The 22,068-nt window shown below is 50.4% G+C and overlaps 1 protein-coding gene across 5 annotated transcripts in view; it reads right to left on the bottom strand.

Annotated features, from left to right (window-relative positions):
• The window catches only part of ABCG1 (ATP binding cassette subfamily G member 1), an 81,344-nt gene extending 61,034 nt beyond the window's left edge, over positions 1-20,310 (bottom strand). For 3 of the 5 annotated variants that reach the window (XM_030806077.1, XM_030806078.1, XM_030806079.1), the window contains exons 1-2: positions 20,145-20,310; positions 13,536-13,779 (exon numbers count right to left, since the gene is read on the bottom strand). In XM_030806077.1, the coding sequence (XP_030661937.1) occupies positions 13,536-13,779; positions 20,145-20,186 (286 nt within the window). In that variant the 5' untranslated portion in view covers positions 20,187-20,310. Of the gene's footprint in view, positions 1-13,535; positions 13,780-19,402; positions 19,568-20,144 lie in introns of those variants that run through there. The other 2 variants (XM_030806080.1, XM_030806081.1) reach the window with 1 other exon arrangement.
• Positions 20,311-22,068: the final 1,758 nt, after the last annotated feature.

The raw sequence follows: 22,068 nt of genomic DNA, 5'->3' as shown, positions 1-22,068 counted from the left end.
TTGCTCTTTCCCTTTCATTTCTAAAGCCTAAGGTATCAAGCCACACTTCACATTTAGAATGAGAACTAAAAGGCTTTGATCCAGCTTAGTGATTCTAAGCTATTATGATTTTATTACATCACATATAAGAAGGGTAGCCATGGTTTATTAAGTGCCACACGCTGGTCACAGTGCTTCATAGGTATCAAGCTATTTGATCTAATAAGATGGATATTTTTATTATTAATATTTCCTTTTCATAGGAGGGGTAAGTCACCCAGTTGCCCTGCTAGTAGGCAGTGGAGCCAGTTCTGAACCCAGACTGTCTTACTGTGGAGCCCACATTCCTGAGCTCTATCCTATACTGCCTCCTCCTTTGCTGAGGGCATTTGGCTAAAAAGTACTACACCTGGAATCATTTTATTGAAAGAAATGGCGGGAGAAAGAAAATTTTAACTAAGCTCCACATATAGTTCAATTCATCTTAACCTCCTTGTTACATATTAATTTAGAATTACCACAAAGGAGAGTAAGTGCATTTTCTATAAAACTACAACATTAATGGATTTACATTAAATATTTGCAAATCCAAGAACAACGTTCACGACCTGCCAATGGGTGTGAAACCGTGGCTCCCACCAACCCCAGAGCTGCTGCCACCTCTCCCTGCCACGAGCTGCCAACCAGAGCAGTGGGCACAACATCCTCAATTTTCAGTCATGACCATCTAGCCACAAGACTAAAACACACAGGAGCTGATAGCATCTCACATCCTCCTAACATAACCTGCATCAACCTCGCCCGTGAGCCAAATTCTGAAGTGTAATGTTGCTTGCCAAGCTTTGTTTCAATGGTGGAAATTTCCATCCAGTAACTCACAAATGTAGATACTGCAATATAAATAGTTCAAAGATGCAAAGCTTGTCATCCAGCGATCTGAAAGTACTTGAGAGATCTCTCAGAAATAACAAGACTGTTACCTGTCTTGTACACGCAAGTACACAAGTCTCAGGATAGAGGGATTTAACGTGTCTGAAATTAGTCATAATACGAGCCATGAATAAGAAACCAGGAGAAGTCTCAGAAAAGGAACCACACAAAAATTCTCTCGGAGGACAACTCCAGGGAGCATGTAGCCCGTCTTGGGGGAAAGCAGAGAGCTCAGGGTGTTGAGATTCGAAATCCCCATTTTGTGTAAGAGACGGCACTCTCTGTGCTGCCCGGGCAAAGGCCCTCACTGCTCCCGACCACAGCATCTTCCTCCCTCAAAGAGAATGGGGAGAAAACCTGAGCGCAGGGTTGCTCTGAAGACAGAGCAAGTTACTGCTCACAGACTAATAAATACCAAGCTAATACTATTATTATTAGAAAGAGGAGTATTTGGCTTCATGAAACTAAGAACACAAAAATCAATTTTTAGCACATTTTGACCTGTAACATTAAAATACCTTGAGCACTATTGTGTGCCAGCCCTGGCTGTAGTGATGACTTCTGCTATTCCTCACTCCAATCCTCTGAGTTTGGCACTCGGATCAGCCCTCTTCTGCAGATGCAAACACTGAGGCCCAGGGTCACATGGTTAAGAAGGGGTGGAGCTGGCATTCAAGAGTAGGCTGCTTGACCCAGAATCCAGGCTCTTACCATTCCCCAGCCACCCCTCTGCCCATCCACGGTGCTGTGAGGCCAAAGAAACAGCCTTCAGAAACCACCTGCGTGAAGCTTAGTCAGAGGTGGCTCATGGGTTTGACATAGCAAGGGAAGATCAAAACAGCCCAGCATCTCAAGGCTCTTGGTTTTCCTCTCTACTTCTTGTTTTCCTCTCTACCAAGCTGTCTTTGAGGGTAAAAGTATAGGCTCTTCTACTGTGATTTAGCTTCTTGTGATTCCATTCATTCATTTGCATGCCAGCTCTGAGCCAGGCACTGGCTGGGCAGCTGAGACACAGGGGTAACTTTGGAAGCTCAGAAGAGAAGCACAAAATCTCATGCTGAGTGCCATAATCCCATGATCGTAGGGGCAGAGGAGTACGAAGGTAACCAAGAAAGACTCTCCTGGCCACAGGGTTAAGGGTGAATGAAGGAAGCCTTCCCCTAGCCTGGGGAGATGAGGTGGGTTCTTGGTAGAGAGAGTGGCCCAAAGAAAGCATAAATGCTAGAATGACAGGCAGTTCAGCCTGGCTAGCCCATGGGGAGTGGCTGCGGAGACACAAGGCTGGGAGAGAAAAAGGGCTCCAAGAGAGCCCTGCTGGCCAGGCTAAGCTCTTTGAAATTCATATTCTAGAGACTTAGCCAACTCAGATATTAAGGTATAGTTCTCAAGAAGCACAGAACGCCCCTGGGAAGAGAGAAGGTGACAAAATGATGCTGCCCATTTTCCTCTCTAAACCAGATGAAATTTAGAGAAAGCCTGCTGGGTTTGGGCTGGGGCACATGGCACATTTATGACAACTGAAGGGGAGGAGGCCTAGAGGCACAAGGCTGGATGGCCTCCTGCTTACACCATTCAGGACACGGCCATTTTCTGGACAAACTCATTTGCAGGTCTTCAGAAACAGGAAACCCGCAGCTTCTGCTGTAATTCTTAATGTGACCACTGTTAAATATGAAACTTAGTGAAAGGACTCCTCCCTTTTTCACCAGACTTTTGTGTAGAGTACATTCTCATGTTAGTGACACTCATCCTTACTGTTTTTAGTAAGGTAACACCATAGTTATCATAGATGTACCCTTCCTTCCTGTTGCAAAGGTTTTCATCCACCACCATCTCTGGTTTCCTGTGTCCCCCCATTGGCTTAGTGGGTTTAGGCTTGGAAACTGTAATTTCTATATAGGCTTACAGAAATGCCAGCTCCACAGTCACAAAATCAAATAAGCAAGCAAGCAATGAAAACCCAAGACTGCAAGGAAAAGCAAGCCCTTGGGTCTCTTTGCATTTGGTCAGGAGCCCAAAAGGTCGAGCAAAGCGTCTGAAAGACAATGTTTAACATTTCACAAAACACCTAAATTATGCCCAAAGGAACTAGTCCCGCCGGGTGTCCAGAGAAGGCCCTGGTCTCCAGAGACACCAAAGCGTGGCACCTACGACTCCACCGAGGTGGCCCCAGGCCTTGCAGATACTCGAACAGAGTACAGCTGGTGGAAATGATGTTTGTTATCACACTTGTGGGTTCACACACAAAAAACTGTAATAGATGCCCTGGAAAACACTGTGTGAAGTTCAGCTGTCATCTGTCCTTGCCTCTAACCTGCCCAGGGTGGAAGTGACTCGGCAGGCAGCCGGGAAGCGTGACCTTGCAGCATGATCTCCGGATTCCAGCCGGCTTAGCGGAGCCAACGCTGCAGATTCCCAAGGGCAATTCCAAGGTTCCAAACCCCACCCTGGCCATTTTTCAGTGCTGACCCCAGAGAAGCCTCAGACATGCTTGGATCAACCCCAGGAGGCCCTGGCTCCCTTACAACTTCACCCCACACTGTCAGCTAAAAACAAAACCAGCACGTTTTATAAGGAATCAAAAATCAACTGTCTCCTAGGAAAATTGTGCCACCTGAAGTAAAGACCTGTAAATCAAAAATAAAACCCAAAGGCCCCCTGCAACCATGGGGATGGACTCCCTCCTTGGCCAGGGCACTCTAGAATTTCCCCTGAAAGACTGGTTCAGGCCATGACGGGAAGTGGCAGTCCGTCCGACATGCCTTATCGTAACCTGTAACATTAACATCAACACAGACCTTAAGTCTGATATGAAGCATTTACAGTCTGTTCTCTCTCAAGCCTGCTGCCTGGAGGCCTCATCCGCATGATACAACCTAGGTCCCCACAGCCCCGTATCGCAACCCAGACATCCCTTTCTATCGATAATAACTTAACCAATTAGAAAAAAATTTAAATTTACCTATAACCTGGAAGTCCCCCTTTGGGCTGTCCCACCTTTCCAGACGGAACCATCTTAAATATTGATCACTGTCTCACGTCTCCCTAAAGTACGAAACCAAGCTGTTCCCGACCCCTTTGGGCATGTGTTCTCCGGGTCTCCTGAGGCTGTGTCACGGGCCATGGTCACTCAGGAAAAATCTCTTTAAATGTTTTAGTTTGACTCTTCGTGGGCAGACCTCTCTGATTTAAACTGGAGTCTGGAAGATTCCTGCAGTCCCCCGACGCTGCTGAAGCCACAGGGGCGCAGACCCCACACACCCGCGGGTCGCTCCCCTGCGGACGTCACACCAGCATTTGCGCGCCATTTCCATTCCCGGGGTCTCCCAGTCACCGCTCAAGCCTGAATGGAGCGCAGGCCGCCCCGGGTGGCAACACCTCCACCCTCAGGTCCACACTGGCGACCCTACCTACTGCCAGCACTCTCAGGCTTCCTGGACCGGTGTTCCTGGACCTGGCGAGGAGAACACCAGCACGCGCGGGGCGCCGGGATTTGCATGGCCCGGGTGATCCCCTACGCATGGGGCCGCCCCTGTCCCAGGGAGGCTGCGACCCCCGCTCGGGGCTGCAGCTGCCTCCTCCTGCTTGGCAACAGCGCCGGGCGCCCGCAGCCAATCGCGCCGCTCCGCCGCGGAGGTTACTAGCGAGCGTTGACCGGTAGTAACCCCGGCGCGGGCGGTGGCGGCGGATGGGCGGGCGCTGCACACGCGCGGCAGCGCGCACCCGCCCCGCCCGCACCTGCGCGCGCGAGGGGCTCCGGCAGCGCTGTTTTCTCCCGGGCGTTCATTTCCGGCAAGGGCGCGAACGTCACCCTGGGTCCACAGGCCTGCAGAGTCAGCACCTGCACCAGCCAGAGAAAGGACGGGCTTTTTTACTCAGTATGGAGAGCCGCCTGCGTTAGAGCTGACACTCAGTGGGCAGAGCCCGGCCTTCCAGGAGCCTGCACATCACCACGGGCCAGGATGAATCCCGCCCTGGGAGGGAACGTCTGGGTGGAGGCCAGGTGGCCTGATAACCCCAGGGCCAGGGTGGGCAGAGGTGTCCAGTGCAGCCCCCAGCCAGGTGCGGGGAGCTCCGGACAAAGGACAGGGGCCAAAGATGCCCCCATACCTGCATCCATGAAAGAATTCCCAGAACAGGTGCCCCAGGAGGAGAGGCTTTTTGTAGCTCCTCATTGTCAGCAGGGTTTGGGGTTTATGTCTTGGGTAAGGAAAACTCAACACAGCTCATTTTATTACCTGGGTCTGAGCGATTGCAAAGAGATGAGTTCTCAGTGGCGCTTATAGGGGCAGGGAGTTGGGACTCCAGGTGTTAAGTCCAGTCCTGGACCTGCCCGCTACCTGCCAGCGGTCCTGGGCAGGCCCTCGTTCCCCCTCCACCCTCCTTCCCTTCTGGAGAAGATGTCCGTACTGATGTGTGTCCCATGCCGCTCCCCAAAGGCTCAATGAGGCAAAGCGCCAAATAAAGCAAACACGATTTGCTCAGTAAACACCAGTTATTTTTAATTAAAACAACAACAACAACAAAAAACACTTCTCCCAAAACAGTGGGAGGAGAGAAATAACAACTGAGAAATCCCATAAAAACTCCTGCCAAAAGGTTCACTTTCAAGATAGGCAGTTGAGATATCAGAGAGGGGGACTTTTTTGGTTGGAAGGCACCAAGTTGCCTTATAACAGTAAAAGAAACAGAAAGAACGTGACTCAGGTTCTGCCCTTCCAGCGGGTTTCACCCTTATCAGTTTACAGACAGCAAGAACCGTCCAGCAGGGGCGCCTGCCCACTGCCCTGCACCCTGCGGATGCCGCTGTGATGCCCACCTCCCAAAGCAGGACTCTGACCTCATTTCCTGCAAGGGCCATGTACTTCTTATTTCCTCCTCTCGAGGTAGCTCTGGATTGTAATGTATTTGGTTATTGTTCTATACTTGGCTGGGCTTTTCCCCTTGATTTGTGAGCTCATTTCAAGACCAAGATTAACTTGGTCTGTGGAGTTTCAAAAAACAGAACCTGGATCCACAAATGAACATTGCTTAAATACAGATTTCAGCTCAACAGACAGAAGCATTTTCTAAGAATGAGAGTTGTGCAAACATAGCCTGGCTGCCTGGGAGGTGTCAGTTCCTGGTTGCTGGAAGTGCTCAGACAGAAGCTGGCTGTCCCTTGTCAGGAATGGTGCAAGAAGGCTCCCTTCACGGGGCAAGAGGGCAGGCTATGGCAGCACGACTCCTTTTGGCTCCAAGATTTGGACTCTAAATATAGGTCTCAGCTGGACGTAATCACAGCCCTGAAGTCACCCTGGTGTGTCTTACTTTTGACACCAAATGCCATTTACCCCACAGAGCACGGAGGTGACAAACAGCACACAGCTGACAAAGTGGGAAGTGAAACTCTTGGCTGCAGGTCAGACTGGATCTCTGCAGGCCTACCCGCCACCACTCATGACTGAAAACCCATCTTTTTGCCTTTTCTCACAATGTGAGCAAAAACAGTAGGCACTGGGTACATTTTATTTGAGAGTAAGCTTTCCTGTGCAGGTGTTGGAACTTCATCAATGGAGTTTGATGGAGAATGCACCTCCATGACAAATCCTTAGTTTTACAGTTTAGTCCTTCAAGATATATTTAATCTGACCCACATGGTTTTCTTTGTTCATAGCTAATCTGTTGATTCTAGAACTGAACTCAGAAAGAGCAGGTGTATGGTTACTAAACATTTTTTTTCCTGCCAATTTATAAACAAAAGAAACGGTGTCATGTTCAGCAAAATGTCACCTTTGGTTATTTCTTGGACTGGTGGATTAGCTTCTGGTTTATAGGGAGGGCCTGCATTTGAGAACGTGAACTTTTCAAGATACAAGCCTATTCAAGGCGGTAGAGGAAGGCAGGGGGGCACCCACCATGCAGGTGAAAATGATTGTGGTAAGAACATCCTCCAACAGTTAAACAGTGACACCAACCCCCACGGAGCAGAGCACAGTCCTACAGAGTCGCACTGAAGGGGCCAGATGGTTCAAGAACAGGAGCACTCTCTGGGAAAATGACAAAGTATTAACATGTCCAAATAAAGAAACTGCCAACCTGAGGGTGGCAAAGAGAAAAGGAGACCCCAAGGCTAATGTTGGCAGAGCCATCTGAGCCTTGTCCAAGGAGGCTGCCACCGCTAACAATGCCACACTCAGGAGTCACACACCCAGATCCCAGGCCCCAGCTGGTGAGGGTTTGGTTTCACTTGCAACGTGCTCACAGCAAGAGAATGTGCTGGCTGGAGGGGAGCATCTAGACCCCTTGGATATGAAGCCTGTCCAAGAAAGTAGCAAACCCCTTTGGTCTTGCACGTAGCTGCTAAACATTAATCTCACATGAATCTGCTGTGAGAGTTGGTCCATTCTTAACATTTTTTCAAAGCCTCTTTGGGGCCCTGTAAGGCAGAGGGGTCAGAACTGTGCCAGAAGACCTCATCACCAAAGGAGTGCTACCCCTCAGGGCCTGAGTGGTAACCCACCCACCTGGGGGCCACTGAGAACCTAGGAACTGGCCCCAGCGGGGAAGAGAAGGGTTCTCCAGTCCTCTGAATTCTCCAAGGCAGACTCTTTGTCAATACCCCAGCCTCAAGCAAGCCATCCCTGCAAGCGGCCTGGGGCCACGACGCTGCACCAGGAATCAGCTGTCACCTCCATTAAAGGCAAAGGACTAAAAGAAATATCCTGTGGGCCCACAAGAAAGCCCACCTTAGCATAACAGCCTCAAAGAAGCACAAAAGTAACTCACTCATGCTAGGGGACTATCCATCCCCCTTCAGCCTGAGCATCTGCCCCTCTCAAAACCCCTAGTGACAGCATCTCCACACTCTGCCTTTAACCGGGCTGCCTCCCCTCCCTGTTCTAGCAGGTTGGATCAAGTCACCAGCACTTGGTTGGAATCCAGTCTTCCCTTAATGGAATTCCTGAAAGGATTTATTAATGGTGCCTTCCATGCACTTTAGCTGGCTTATCGTTACAGGCCTTGTGAAATGGCTATAGAAATTAAGAGAAAGCAATCCTGAATTTGAGAAAGGTGTCCAAACGCATTTTTATAGCGTAGAAGCAAACCAATACAGATAATCTGACTTGGTGCTGCCCAGAATATTTAACCCCTTCCTGGGTTTTGGCAAGGATGAAGCTGGAGGGTTGGGTTTCAAAGCAGGAGGCGACGTTGCATTCCATCGGAGTGTCACCATGTGGAGGCCATGGCCTGACTGCAGATAGGAAAGAAAACGCTCTAAAGCCCCAGATATGACTATGTTTGTTCTCAACCTGAACTTCGCCTCAAGGTAATCTTGGGAGGTAAATTTGATTTCTGAGAATTGCTTCACCTGTTGGAGAGAAAGCACGCCATGCACATCAGCCTCCCCTTCCTGGTGAGGAGAGGGAAGCTGGAGCCTCTCCAGAGGGACAGGAAATCCCTATGAATGGCCAACGGCCGCTGACATCCAAGCAGGCCAATTAAAAGGAAAATACATCAATTTACAGCCAAGGCAACCCCAAACCATTTCATAACATGGGGCTAGGCACAGCTGTGCCTTGGTGGTCCAGTCTTGTGCCCATGTCAGAGTTAAGCACTTGCTACGCTCCTTTTTGGCCTGAAATCCCACAGACCTGGTTCTGAGTTCCTTCCTCCCCACTCCTATGACCTTGGTCACGTCTCTGAGCCTCATGTCACAGTTTTCCACAGGAAGAATGCACAGATCCTTCCTGAATCAGCCCCATGAGCCAAATGGATTGAAGAACGGCCATCATTCAGTCAACTACTCGTGGAAACCGCCGGGATCTCCTGGGGGATGGGCAGTGTACGAGTACCCAAGCATTCCATTTGTTCACTCTGGCCAATCACACCCTAATAAAGTGACACCCTTGTGTGAATGGGCTCTGAAAGCAGCTTACAATAAAATCTGCTCATCCCCATCATCTTTACCTAAGAAGAATTTTATTCTGTGAATTTACTCTTAACCACATTCCTAAGTGTTCTCAATGTAGTGTCTACTTTGTAGGAAGCAAAGGCTGCTTTCAAAAGAGTCACACCTAAGGGTGAGGAGGAACAGCTAAACCAGATCACTCTGATCTGTCCCCAACACAGTTTGTGTGACAGCACCAAAGCTGATATTGTTCCGAGCCATTTGTCCCATCAACACAAGCTACGTGAGTGAATTCCTTGAGGGAGAGTAATTACTGTATCCGAAGCTGGGGAAATTATCCTTGGGGTGTACTCCTCTCTCCTGAGAATAGTTCCTCTCACAATTATGTTCTCTACTAGGAATCTATTATATGATCTAGTTTTCCCTCCAAAGACATCATTAATCATTTGGTGAAAATGCAACTACAATTGAAAATACAAGATGTTTTGTTAAAATGCCATATTCAATGCTTAGTAATCGTCAAGCTCAAAAATTTTAAAGAATCAGTGCCTGGCATCTCCTTCTTAAAAATACCGCTACTGTTTCCCGCATTGCCTTTCTTGTAAGGATTGTGAAGCTCTCCTTCTTTAAAATAATTACGTAGGACTTCATAAAGTTATTCTGGTCACAATGCTCAGCTTTGCTAGGGCATTGTATGTTGAGTTTGTAACGCAGCACCATGTTTTGGGGGAAATCACGTGAGAAAAAGTCTTTCCTGGAAACAACTGGAGTGGTCCAGTGTCTTTGTAATGGGAAAGAACTTGGACTGCGAGTCAGAACAGCTGGGTCCCAGCCCTGGCTCTGCCTTTGAGTGAATCAGCTCTGTGCCTGAGCTCCTGTTTCCTTTGCCCTATTGTGAAGCATGGGACCAGGCACTTTCTTTCTTTCTTTTTTTGAGACGGAGTCTCACACTGTCACCTGGGCTGGAGTACAATGGCAGGATCCCGGCTCACTGCAACCTCCGCCTCCTGGGTTCAAGCAATTCTCCTGCCTCAGCCTCCCGAGTAGCTGGGATTACAGGTGCCTGCCACCATGCTTGGCTATTTTTTTTTGTATTTCTAGTAGAGACAGAGTTTCACTATATTGGCCAGGCTGGTCTCAAGCTCCTGACCTCGTGATCCACCCGCCTCAGCCTCCCAAAGTGCTGGGATTACAGGTGTGAGCCACTGCGCCCGGCCGGAACCAGGCACTTTCAAAACTGCTTCACTTCTTACCTTCGGAGATACCTCCCCAGCAATGCCAGGACATCCAGCCTCAGTGTGATCATTACAATTCACTCAGTGCATCAAACTGAATTTTTAAAAGCTGAAAACAATGGACTTGATACAGACAGCAAAATGAATACACTGAGAGCAGTCAGAGAAGTAGCCCCTGACCCAGCGTCACACTTGGAGTCGCACAGAGATGATGCCAAATACAAACTCCGCCACTGTGAGAAGAGAGAAATGCAGAGCGAGGCTAGGCTCTGACTTCTCGGCCTAACCTAATCATGGCTGGGGACTGAGACCACCGCCAGCAATCGGAGGGACAAAAACAGGAGTGGGAGGAACCCATGCATGGGAGGGGCAAAAGAGGCCGACTTGGAGGACCAGCAGTTGCAGAGGGGGACCAGGAGGGTGGTGACCCATGTGGGTGAGGTCCAGTGGGATACAGCTCCTCCTGCAGCCCCAACACAAGATCCACATTTAATGCGCACTGTTATTGATTGTCCTGGCTTTTAGTTGGGGAAATATGGTACCCACGTTTGGAGCCAACTGGATGCAGCACCCAAGAGCAGGCTGGTGTTGGGATAACAGTGGGCACAGAGAGGGCTTCTGCAGCTAGCACACTTTGGCAGGAAAAACTCTTCAGCAGTGGCAACCGAACCACCAACAGCAGGACGCCCTGTGGGCACCAGAGCCTCCAGGAAGAGCTCTGCTTCCCTACTGGCTGGATGGACCCTGGCACCCCATAAGGCCCTGCACTAAGCAAGGCATGGCCACCGTGTTGGAGTGCACAGAGCTAGAAATGGCTGCCCTCATCCCAGCCCTGCCCCTCTTGAGCCCAGGAGCATGGGCAAGTCCCTTAACCACCTTTGCCTCAGTTTCCTTTCTATTCTGTGTGCTGGAGTGATAAACCATCTAGACTCTGAATTGCCGGCATGAGGAACAAAGGAAAGGATGGGGCATGCAGGGGAGGAGGAGCAGGGAGAGGGAAGACAGACGCAGGTGCTGCTATGGCTGGGGAGGGCAGTGGGGAGGAAGCCAGACAGCAAAACTACCCTTGGCCCCTGCAGAAACCAGCAGCTGGAACACACCACACACATCCTGTCTGTCAACCCCTCTGGCTCCACCCATTTCTGACTCATGGGCAGGTCCCTCAGGGGCCCATTTTGGGCTCTTCCCCTGCCTGAGCACACAAGGTTACTGTAGGGCAAGTCTCTATGTGGTGGCCACCCCACCCGGGCTGCGCTTCTAAGAATGGACAGTTGGGTCTCCTCCCTCACTAAGAGCCATTAGCAGCTGGCTAACTGTGATGATTCATGTGATCAGTTTAAACACTTGGAGAATATAGGGGTGACAAGTCACATACTGGGTGATGTGGTTTGGCTCTGTGTCCCCACCCAAATCTCATCTTGAATTGTAATCCCCACGTGTCAAGGGAGGGACTGGGTGAGAGGTGATTGGATCATGGGGGCGGTTCCCCCATGCTGTTCTCATGATAGTGAGGGAGTTCTCATGAGATCTAATGATCTGAATGTGTGTGGGTTCTTTTGCGCTGTCTCTACCCCACCCCGCCCATGCCACCAGGTAAGACATGCCTTGCTTCCCCTTCACCTTCTGCCATGATTGTAAGTTTCCTGAGCCCTCCCCAACCATGCAGAACTGTGAGTCAATTAAACCTCTTTTCTTTAAAAATGACCCAGTCTCAGGTAGTTCTTTATAGCAGTGTGAAAACGGACAAACACACTGAGTAGGGGAGCGATACTCTTCACTTGCAAACACTGGCTACACCTGTGTGCCAGGCTTATGCCAAGACATTTCAAACCCAGATGCCACCTGGTTTCAGATGTCTTCATTTCTGCATTACAACCCATCTTCATTTTACAAGACACCCTTCCCAGCATTTTCTACCATCATGACAACATTTCCAAGGCCACACGTAACAGACGGACAGGAATTGCTCTATGTTGCTCACTGCTTTGCCATAATTTGTCTATATAGACAAATGAGGCCAAAACATGACACGGTGTCCTGGTTTCTTGATACATTTTTCTATAAAATATTTCTTTAAGTTGAGAAGGAGAATTCTAGAACCCTATGTTGAAATTTCAACATGTTCAAAGGAGTGGGCCTACATCTGAGCCTGCCACAGAGCTGCTTTCTTAACAGAACAGGCTGGTATGTTCTGAAAATGCAAGTATCGCATCACAGTGCTATCTAGTTGTCTGTTGAGAAGGTACCGAACCTGTTTCTGCTTGTACAAACACAGACATACAGTTACCCAGCCACCAACTGGGCTTGCAGGTCCCAGGGACCAGTCTGTCAAAGCTCTAAAATTGTGATTACAGTGAAGACGGGACTGCCCATGCCAAGGGTCTCAAAGACTTAGCTTCAAGAGGGTAGAAAAACAAAAAGAAGATAATAGGGAAAAGAAGAAAGACAGCTGAAAATTTAAAATGTGAGTCTTGGTTGGTCTTTTTCAAAATGAAAGAAGGGCTGAATCCAGTTTTAAGTTCAAAGTCCTAAAATATTAGCATATTCCAGGGGTACCTGAGTCATTTGTATTGTTCCAAAGTCCTCCCAGATTTTCAAGTTGCTTTCCATGATTCAATAGAAACTAGGGACCACGGTTTCTTGATGAAGTCTGACAAGTCCTCTGCCTATCAGCTCCCCCAACCCACCTGTCTGATCCACTTAGGAGCAGACAATGAGTGCTTGGAGCAGAAGGAGATGAATGATAAATTCCACCAGAAGAAACAGATCAGGCTGGAAAAAAATCACACCAACCCAAGGCGGCATTAACTCCGCAAACTGTGAAACTCTAGAGCTAGGGAAGGTTGCTGAGAAAACTCAAACTACCACTCATCAATTCCCTGTAACATGCAACAAGCTGGTGGCAAACTCCTGCATAGTGTGGTGTTCCAGACACCTCCTAAGCTCCGTCCTCTCTGTTTTTTCTATTTTTGTGTATACAGCTCATTTCAACAGTTTAGTTTTCTTTCTAGCCTACCACGATCACCCACAAAAGAATCCTTTCAAGATGGGTCTCTGGAGAGGTCAGTCTAGGTCACTGGCCACTTTTTAACACTTCACGCTTGGGAGGGGGCACCTGTCTCCCATTTTGCTCTGGGCGGTTGAAAAACAGTTCCATCTTGAAAGATGGACATGAACAGCATCCACAAAAGAGGACTCTCTGAGCACATGCCAGAAACAGGCACACTTTGACACCCATCAATCTCTGTGAAATTCTCCATGATGACATCGCAGAATTTCCGAGCAACCATGAACTTTGAGATCACCAAATCCAACCTGTTCATTTTATAGGTGAGGAAAATTCAGGCAGAAAGCAATACAATAAATTGACCGCAGCAGTGACGGCACTGGGAAGAGAAGCTCAGCCTCTCCACCTCCAGACCCCGATTTTGCCCAAACAACCTGTTGCCTCCTTCAGAGGCTCCTCCCAGCTTGATACACAAAGCAGCCGCCCTCCCTACCTTTCTTCCTCCACCAGGGTCCTTCAGGAACCGAGTAGGAAAGGTCCCTGAATTCAATGTTCACAGCTGCCCTCCGAGGCAAGGAGGAGAAGCGCTGGGCTTCCGTGAGGTTATTATCTACTTTTTTCAGATGCCCATTCAGCAGGTCCGTCTCAGCGGCCTCCATGTTGCTGGACACGACCTCATCCACCGAGACACACACCGACTTGGGCTCCGTCATCTCTGCGGAGTAACTGCTGGCATTCTAGAAAAACCAGAGGAAGCAACAAGACCTGTTATAAGCTGCATCAAGAAAAAGAACATGAAGAGATTCACCATGAGGCTCAGGGTCATTGGTTATTAATAGCAACACTTCCTCCACTGCAGGAGTGCCTTTGGCCCTAGGAGAAACGTGCCTACCTAGAGGAATTTGTCAACTCCATCACATTTTCTTCTATTAAAAAATGCTTAAGGTAAAGTGTTACGCTGATCTACAAGTCTTACTTTGGAATCATCAAATCTAATCATAAGACTATAATCCATGAATCATCACTTGCCTCAAAGAAGAAAACACTGGCCACCATAGGCATTGATCTATTTACAGTCCCCTCATTTTAAAAACCTCAATAAAGACACACCAGGTGCCTAAGAAATAAAAAACCGAGAAACTTATATTTACACTGAGCAGTTTTGTGCCTTTCTCACGTAATCTCATAAAAATGTCTCAGGAGCAATGACATCACCTGAGCTGCTGAGTTTTGTGGGGATTGGCCTTTGTATTTTGCATTTACAATTTCCAAACCACTTGCAAGTCTACTCTCTTGCTACCTCCTCATAATAGTGCTGAAAAGTTGGAATGGTTAACATTTTTTAATATGTTAGACAAACAAGGAAACTGAGACATAGACAATTTAAGGACCATGTTCCAGGTCTCACAATCAAATGAGCAGCAGAAGTTATCCCAGAATTTAAGCCATAAAAAAAAAAAAAAAGATAGGTGTTCATTTCACTGCATCATGAGAATACCTAATCTTTTGTAGCTACCATTGGCTTTTAAAGCTTCCATTGGGAGTCAAACGAACTGTAACCGATTGCCAAGAACCCAGAAGTATCTATGCAAAGAAAGAAATATCCTTTTTTAATGGCCTGGCAACCGTGAGCAAATCAATAAGCTTCAGGTACCTTCAAACCACAGAAGAAGCCTGGGGGAGCAAATTGCTGTGCTTTTTCTTGCTGTCTTCCAGGTCGAGAGAGAACATCTCACAGTGCCAAAAGCACACACACACCCCTCCTGGGCATATTCTACCTCTGAAGTCTTTCACGAAATCAAAACTTAGCTCCTGGGCCATAATATTGTGTGGCTAAAACTAAAGGTGCCGAGTGAAAATCTGACAAAGCTGAGCTTGGTCTGCTGGTCCTGGGCATGAGGTGTGTCTTGGATGCCAGCGCAAGTGGGTTCCCGCATTCCTGAGCAGAGCTGGGAGGGTGTATGTGTGTCTGACAAGGGACCCGCACTCCTTAGGGGTCTGGTGTGATGATAAGATGCAGACTCCAAGGGAGCGACCCCGAAGCCTCCTCCCAGCTGGTCCCAGTGCCCCTGTAGCAGGGCCTCTTGGAGGAGCTGCTGCGCCATGCCCCTCAGCCTGCCCTCTGGGGTCCCATGCTGCTGCCCCAGGTGTTTAGAGCTCACTTGGATTCCAAAAGAGCCCCAAAAGCACCAAATCTGGGCTTTGGAGGGGGGATGTCAACAAAGCTGTGCGACAAGACAATGTGCTCTAGGCCTGGTTCCCTGTGTCCATTTCCATCCCCACCTTGCCACACAAGTAAAGACACAGAATGTGCTGGGTTCTACCCAATCCTGCTGGCAGACGTGGGCTCTGCCACGCGACCCCCGATGGCTGTGTGTGCAGTTGAGGGTAAGGCCTAGGGGGCTCGAGCAACTCCTCTCCCACTGTGGGTCCTCTCCACCTCCACCCCAGGAGGCCAGCTGCCATGCAACATCTGCACCCTCTCCCCAGGCACCCATTGCAGGTGTGGGGCCCTGCTGAAGCCCAGGGACAGGTGCTTCTTTCTTGTGGCTGAAGCCCACACTAATACAGGGTGAATGGCCACCACACCACCCATCTACATTATCATGAGAGCCTGACTTTCTCTGCTAGACTCACTATCTGCTCACTCACTCACTCTCTCACTCACTCATTCACTGGACAAACTGAGCACCAGATAAAGCCCTGGGGTCAGCAATCAGACAGACAGACATGGCCCGTGACCTGGTGAGCTCAAGTTCAAGATCTGGCCCCAGGCAAGAAAACAGGCAAGTAATTACAATAGCTTAAGGCAAGAGCCAGGCGGAAAGCATAAGTGCCACTAGATTGTTGAGAAGCTCAGTTGTGCTTCTTGATGCCGTGGTTATTTTCCTCTGGGCAGTCGCCTTGAGGACTCTTGGTGAGTGCATTTTCCCCATGTGTGCCTATGATCTGCTGCTTTCATTTTGAGGAAGACCAACTAATTACAATAGGTCAAGCCAAGAGCCAGGCGGAGAGCATGCTATGGTTAACTCAGAAGGTATATCTAATGCAACACAGACCCTGAGATGGGGAGATGCAGGACAAAGTCTTTCTGCAGAAATAGAATCTTAGCTGAGTTTAGCACGGTGAGATGGAGGGGCGCTGGCTCCTGGTGGCCTCTGCTAGGGAACAGCATAGACAAAGTCCCACCAGCACGAGACAGTGAAGTGTTCCGAGACCTGTAAGAAATGCGGGGGCTGGAGTGTGGATTTGGGCTGGTAGGGTAGCAGGAGAGTAGGGGGCTTTAGAATAAGATGAGACTAGAGGGACAAGCGAGGTCCCCATGGGGAAGGGCTTGCCAACTTGGTTAAGGGTTTTGCATTTTATCTAGAGATCTTTGGGGAGACCCGAGGGATTAACAGGACCAGAACTGCAGAAGAGTCTCCTGCTGTGAGCCAGGTGGGGTGATGGTGGCCTGGATCCGCTGGTGGTAATGGGGCTGAAGGCAAGGGGACAGGCCAGGAGGATAAAACTGGGTGACTAAACTGATTTGGGAGTAAGAAAGAGAGAAGCCAGAATCAAGCACTTGCGATGTAAAGTATTAAATAGTAATGGCTCGTGCATGCTAGGTAAGTGATTATAAACAGTAGTGTTTATTGATCCAGCAATTACCATGTGCCTATTAAACTCTAGCCTATATAGTTTATGCCTCTTATTACCTCCACAACTCTAACAGGGATGGGGCGCTGGGAGGTGGGATGAACATCTCCAGTTCGGAGGAGGTATCGGAAGCACAGAGACATTGTCTGACTTGCTTAAGACCCCATGATTAGGGCGTGGACAGGCTGGGGCCGTGCTCTGAGAGGCTTCCAGGTCTGAGACCACAAGCCTCTGTAACGGCCCTTGACTATTGCTTAGCCTTCCACGGGTGAGTTGTGGGAGTTTCGGCATCTTTCAGCCCTTGTCCATTATAGGAAAATCCACACCAAGGAAATCATACAGCCCCACCCCCAAATAAACCAACAGCAAAGCAATGCATACAGTTGACCACCTTTCCTCCACAGCGTCTAACAGCCTCACCCAATTAATAAGACCATGAAAACTGTGTGATGCGAGGCAGTGGCCTGTCAATCCGAAATAGACCAGCTCTCTGGAAACACATCCTCCGATGAGAGCTGCCGGCAATGTAGGTTACAGCGAGTTTCTCCTTAGCCTCTTGAGCTCATTAAAATTAAAACACATGCATCTTCTCTCTTCATTTTTTCCTTTCACTCTTCCTTTCCCTATCCTACTGAAGCATTGTCTTTGACCTTCCCCCACCCCCGCACCCGGCCACATACGATTTGTGCTGCACAATACATTGTAAGTCATAGTAAGTTCATTCATAGATGTGGAATGCCAAAGAGACCCTGTTTGGATTGTTCCTGGCTGCTGTTCATGGGAATATTTTCCTGGGCGCTGAGCAGAGTGGCCTGTGATTGCAGTTTGAATCCTGGGCAGATAGCGATGCCTATTTAGCTGGGGAGGCTCTCTAGCAGTCAGTAAGCCACCCACAGGCCATGGTGAGCCACATTCACTCCATTTCCACCAGGAACACAGAGGCAGAAACTTTTTCTCCCAGCATTAGGAGGAAATCAGGAAACAGGAAGAGGAGCCAGTCAGCAGCACAGTTAGCATGCAGCTGTCTTCTCTCTTTGGTTCACTGCTGCCAGCCTTGGTACCCACCTAAGCACCCTAAGCACATAAGAGGAAAATGCACTGACCAAGAGCCCTCAAGGCAACTGCCCAGAAGAAAATAACCAAGGCATCATACCCCGAACTGAGCCAGAGACCAGATCACACTTGAGGGGTCACTCGGAATCCCAGAACACCTCCAAATACCACCCTCCCACCGGAAACATTTGCCACCCCTTGCGTGCCCACCGAACTCAGGGGCTCCAGCATGTTCCCCCAAGTGCCTGGCTCACCCCCAAGTACCTCCTTTGACTCACAGCTCAGAGGGTCCACACCAGGATGGACCCCAGGGCAGGGAGGTGAAGGAAAAGCAAAGCTTAAGATCCTGGGTATGCCTGAAGGGCTCTTTGTTTACCACTTGGCCAGAATTTATTTTATTTTTAATTTATTTTTCTTTTAACCCTACAGCCCCCAGAATTCCCAGGTAGTCTCTCATTCAAGGACTAGCCGGGGCCTAACTCTGCTTAGCTTCTACCATCAGACTAGTGCTTTCAGGGTGGGACAGCTGCGCATGAATAGAAATGTTTAAACTGTTTTTAAAGTACCAAGTTTTCAGAGAGGAAAATAATTTTTGAAATAAAATAATGTTCTCCAAAACAATGAGCCCAGCCACTACTGTCTCCACGTGATAACAAGACAGTTGAGCTCTGGGGGATGTATCAAATCATAATATAACATTTTCTTAAAATCTTGGTATTAAAAATCTGTACCTTAAAACATCGGATTCATTACTTTTTCACATGTCCATTATAGGAAAACCCACACCAAGCCACCTTTGCAGCTCTGAAAGGAATTCAAGAGTTAACTAGCATCTAATACAAGATCTATAACTTTCTCTACCTGCAACTAACATCAGTAACCTCCTTAATTTTCCATGGTCAACCTCATTTAGGAATCCTAATAGATGAACAAGTGCAAAAGGCAGAATTTCCAAGTGTTACCCAAAGATTCAACCAGAGAAAAGCAAGTGTCACCGGGAAGGAAACGGCTTTTCCGTTTTGTTCACTGCCTCTTCCACGTAGAAGCCACACAGGGAAGGCAGGGCCTCCCAGGGAGGGGAGTCAGACTGCGGGTCTCCCGCCCGGGCTCTCCCCTCCTCCACCCACCGCCTGGCCATGTCTGCGGCCCCATTCTATCGTTTACACAAAATCATTATATAATGAGCTGGCGAGGCTCCTTATGTTCTACAGTAACCTGTTTGGAATCATAGGATGCAGTTGTCACAGCGGAGCATGCGCAGAAACCTGGCTACGTTTTTTTTTTTCCCCCTCTTGAGCTCAAGGCAAGAGGTAACTGTCGGTCAAATCCTGCTGAGCTCTGCTGACTTCAAATACAGGATGCTAAAAATGAAATACAGGGGAGGGGCGGGGTGAGCCCCGGAGCGTGCCATGCACTGTGGGCTTACAGCTCGGGGAAGTAATATCAGGGTAGTAACTACACAGATACACGGCGTGGAATACGGAAGACTTTCCGTTTGTACTTTAGCTACCTATACGATGTTGGTGTGCTGTGCTGGGCGTAGACAAGAAGGGCCCTAGGATAAGGTGAGGTGGGTGGCTGGGGGCCTGATGATTGGTTTGTTGTTTGTTCCTAATGCCAGAAAACCAGAAAGGGAGATTCCTGACCACCCCTGGGAACAGCACTTACAGGAACTGTGTCCAGCAGTGAACTCGCCGACATCCCGCCATCCCTCTCCGGAGCTCCGGGAAGTGAGATGCGCATCCCTGTCCCCACCGCATCTCTCTCTCCAGCGCGCGCAGAAAGGCGGCCGGCAGGAATCCAGGCTTGCCCCTCGCGGGTCTCCCCGGTCCTTCGCCGCCCCCTCCCCGAGTGGGTCTGGGAGAGGCTGTCCCCGGGAGTGCAGTCGCAGGCTCCGGCTCTCTGGGGGCAGCTTCCTCTTTTGTTCCCCCAGACCTTGCCTGGCGTTCCTGGGGATGGCGCGAGAAGTCCCCGGTCCCCAAGCCCACAGCCGCGCGAGCGGAGCTGCCCCTCTTCAAGTCCTCTCTTCCCTCCGGCCCAAGATGCGGCCCCTCCCCACTCCCCAGGGCGCTCCGGGTCCCCAGCGCCCCACGCCCCTCGCCCAGAAGCCATCAGGTCATGGCCATCGGTCCAACTTGTAGGGCTGCTCGCTGCCCCCGCCCCACTCCCGGCCCCTCCACCTAGTCCGTGCTCTCGGCCGGTGCAAGGGGCATCCCGAGGCTCTAGGTGGCCCGGACGGAGGGGTGGGGGCAGAGATCCGAGCGGGGCGCCTCTCTAGGGTGCCCTGGGTCAGCGCCCAGAGGACGCGCTCCAGGGAGGGGTGTCAGGTCGAGCTTGCGAGTCTTTGTGTGTTTCCTGCTCTCCTTGAAAATAAAACCGTTCCCGGCGGACGAAGGATGCACTCACTCACCATGGCGGTGCCGACCGAGAAAGCGGCCATCAGACAGGCCATGCCCCGGGGGCGGCGGCGGCGGCGGGGACGAGGTTTGAGCTGCGGGGCCGAGGCTGCGCTGGTTCCCGGCTCGGCCGCTGCGCGAGGTGCGGGCTGCGCTCGGGCTCCGGCTGGGATCCGGCTCGGGCTCTGGTTCCAGCGCGCCCGGCCCCGCCCCGCCCCGCGCGCGCGATTGGCCGGCACCAAGGGGGCTGGCGGGCCGGCAGGTGCGCGTGCTCTTGTTTCGCTCCTGCTGGGGGCGGCGGACCAGGCCCCCTGAAGCGCAGGTTCCGGGAGCGGCCCGAGCAGAGGCCTCGCAGGCGCCATGGGAACCCCCTGCCACCCCGGAAACCCCGGGTCCCGAACTCGCGGGGGCTGGGCCAGCAACGGGTGAGGCTGCGGGGACACCCGACAGACGCCGGGGTTCCCAGGCTCGGAAATCCACTGCCTCCAAGCCTCAAGCGGCTCTGTGATGGGGCCGAAGAGGGGGCGTCCAGGGAGGGAGGGTGAGGGCCAGGGGGCTTCCTTCTTGCTGCTGCTTCTTCCCTTCCCCGCTCCCCACCCCGACGGTGTTGGGCAGCTCTCTGCCAGGTAGGAGCTTGAGGACTAATGAAGAGGTAACCACTCCAACACCCCCCACAGCACCGGTGTGGGGTGACCCCTGGCAGTGAGGCAGCGTGTGCACTCACACATGTAACACTGCTGTGCGTCAGCCATGGTGCTAAGTGCTGGGTTACAAAGGGGTGCTGAGTGAAGTTGCCCAGGCCTCTGCCCTCTACTCATCCCCGAACAAAAAAAGAAAAGCCTCATTTTCTGCAGACAAAGGTGTTTCCAGAGCCGGGTTCAGAACCTGGCCATAGCCGTGTTCATGAAACTGTATAAGGAATAACACCAGGGCACCCTCCCATGTGGCCCCAGGCTGGAATATCGGATGGTCCAGCATCTCTAAAGCCCTTATTATATGTAAGTGGGGCCATTTCCTGGTATCCATGGTGACAAGGAATTCTTTACTCCCAGTCTCAGGCCCTAATGCTTTTGTTCAGTTGTTTGCATGTTGGGAGGAAAAACAGGAATGCATTTCTTTTCATTTCCAGCACACCTGGGTCCCCCCTCCCAACCACACCTCAGATGAGCCAGGTCTCTTGTCTTTCTCCTCACCTAGAAAGGAGGCACAGGTTTTTGTGCCAGGCAGGTGGACTTCACACCCACAGGTCAGATGACTGTAACCAAATTCTGCCGCTCAAATCGAAGGAGAGAAAGGAGACACAGTTACGAGTTTAAGCGGGAGGCCTTGCCTATGTCTGAATGGTGTTGTCTCAAGAGTCATCCAGCCGGGCGCAGTGGCTCATGCCTGTAATCCCAGCACTTTGGGAGGTCAGGAGATCGAGACCATCCTGGCTAACATGATGAAACCCCGTCTCTACTAAAAATACAAAAAAATTAGCCGGGCGTGGTGGCGGGCGCCTGTAGTCCCAGCTACTCGGGAGGCTGAGGCAGGAGAATGGCGTGAACCCGGGAGGTAGAGCTTGCAGTGAGCCGAGATCACGCCACTGCACTCCAGCCTGGGCGACTGAGCGAGACTCTGTCTCGAAAAAAAAAAAAAAAAAAGAGTAGATCCATTACCTTGATTTTACACTTGGCTGAGATGAAGAAATCTGACTGCTGTGTTTACCAGGTGCCACTACCCGGAGGCCCTGTGGTGCCTTAAACATACACCGCAGGGAAGCCAGCAAAGCTTGAGTGTGTTGGGAAGAGGATTCAGATCCACAAACCTAGGGCGCGTTTACTCCAAAACACAGAGAGGAAAAGTGCCTGATGGCTGGAGACGGGGACTGGTGCCCAGCTCTGGGACCCACCTTGCTCCAGGAACACACAGGCCCTGCAGCAGGAGAGGAGGCACAGA

This window comes from Nomascus leucogenys, chromosome 25, assembly GCF_006542625.1.
Source record: "Nomascus leucogenys isolate Asia chromosome 25, Asia_NLE_v1, whole genome shotgun sequence".
Taxonomy (NCBI): Eukaryota; Metazoa; Chordata; class Mammalia; order Primates; family Hylobatidae; genus Nomascus; species Nomascus leucogenys.
This window is presented reverse-complemented; position numbering and strand designations above follow the sequence as displayed.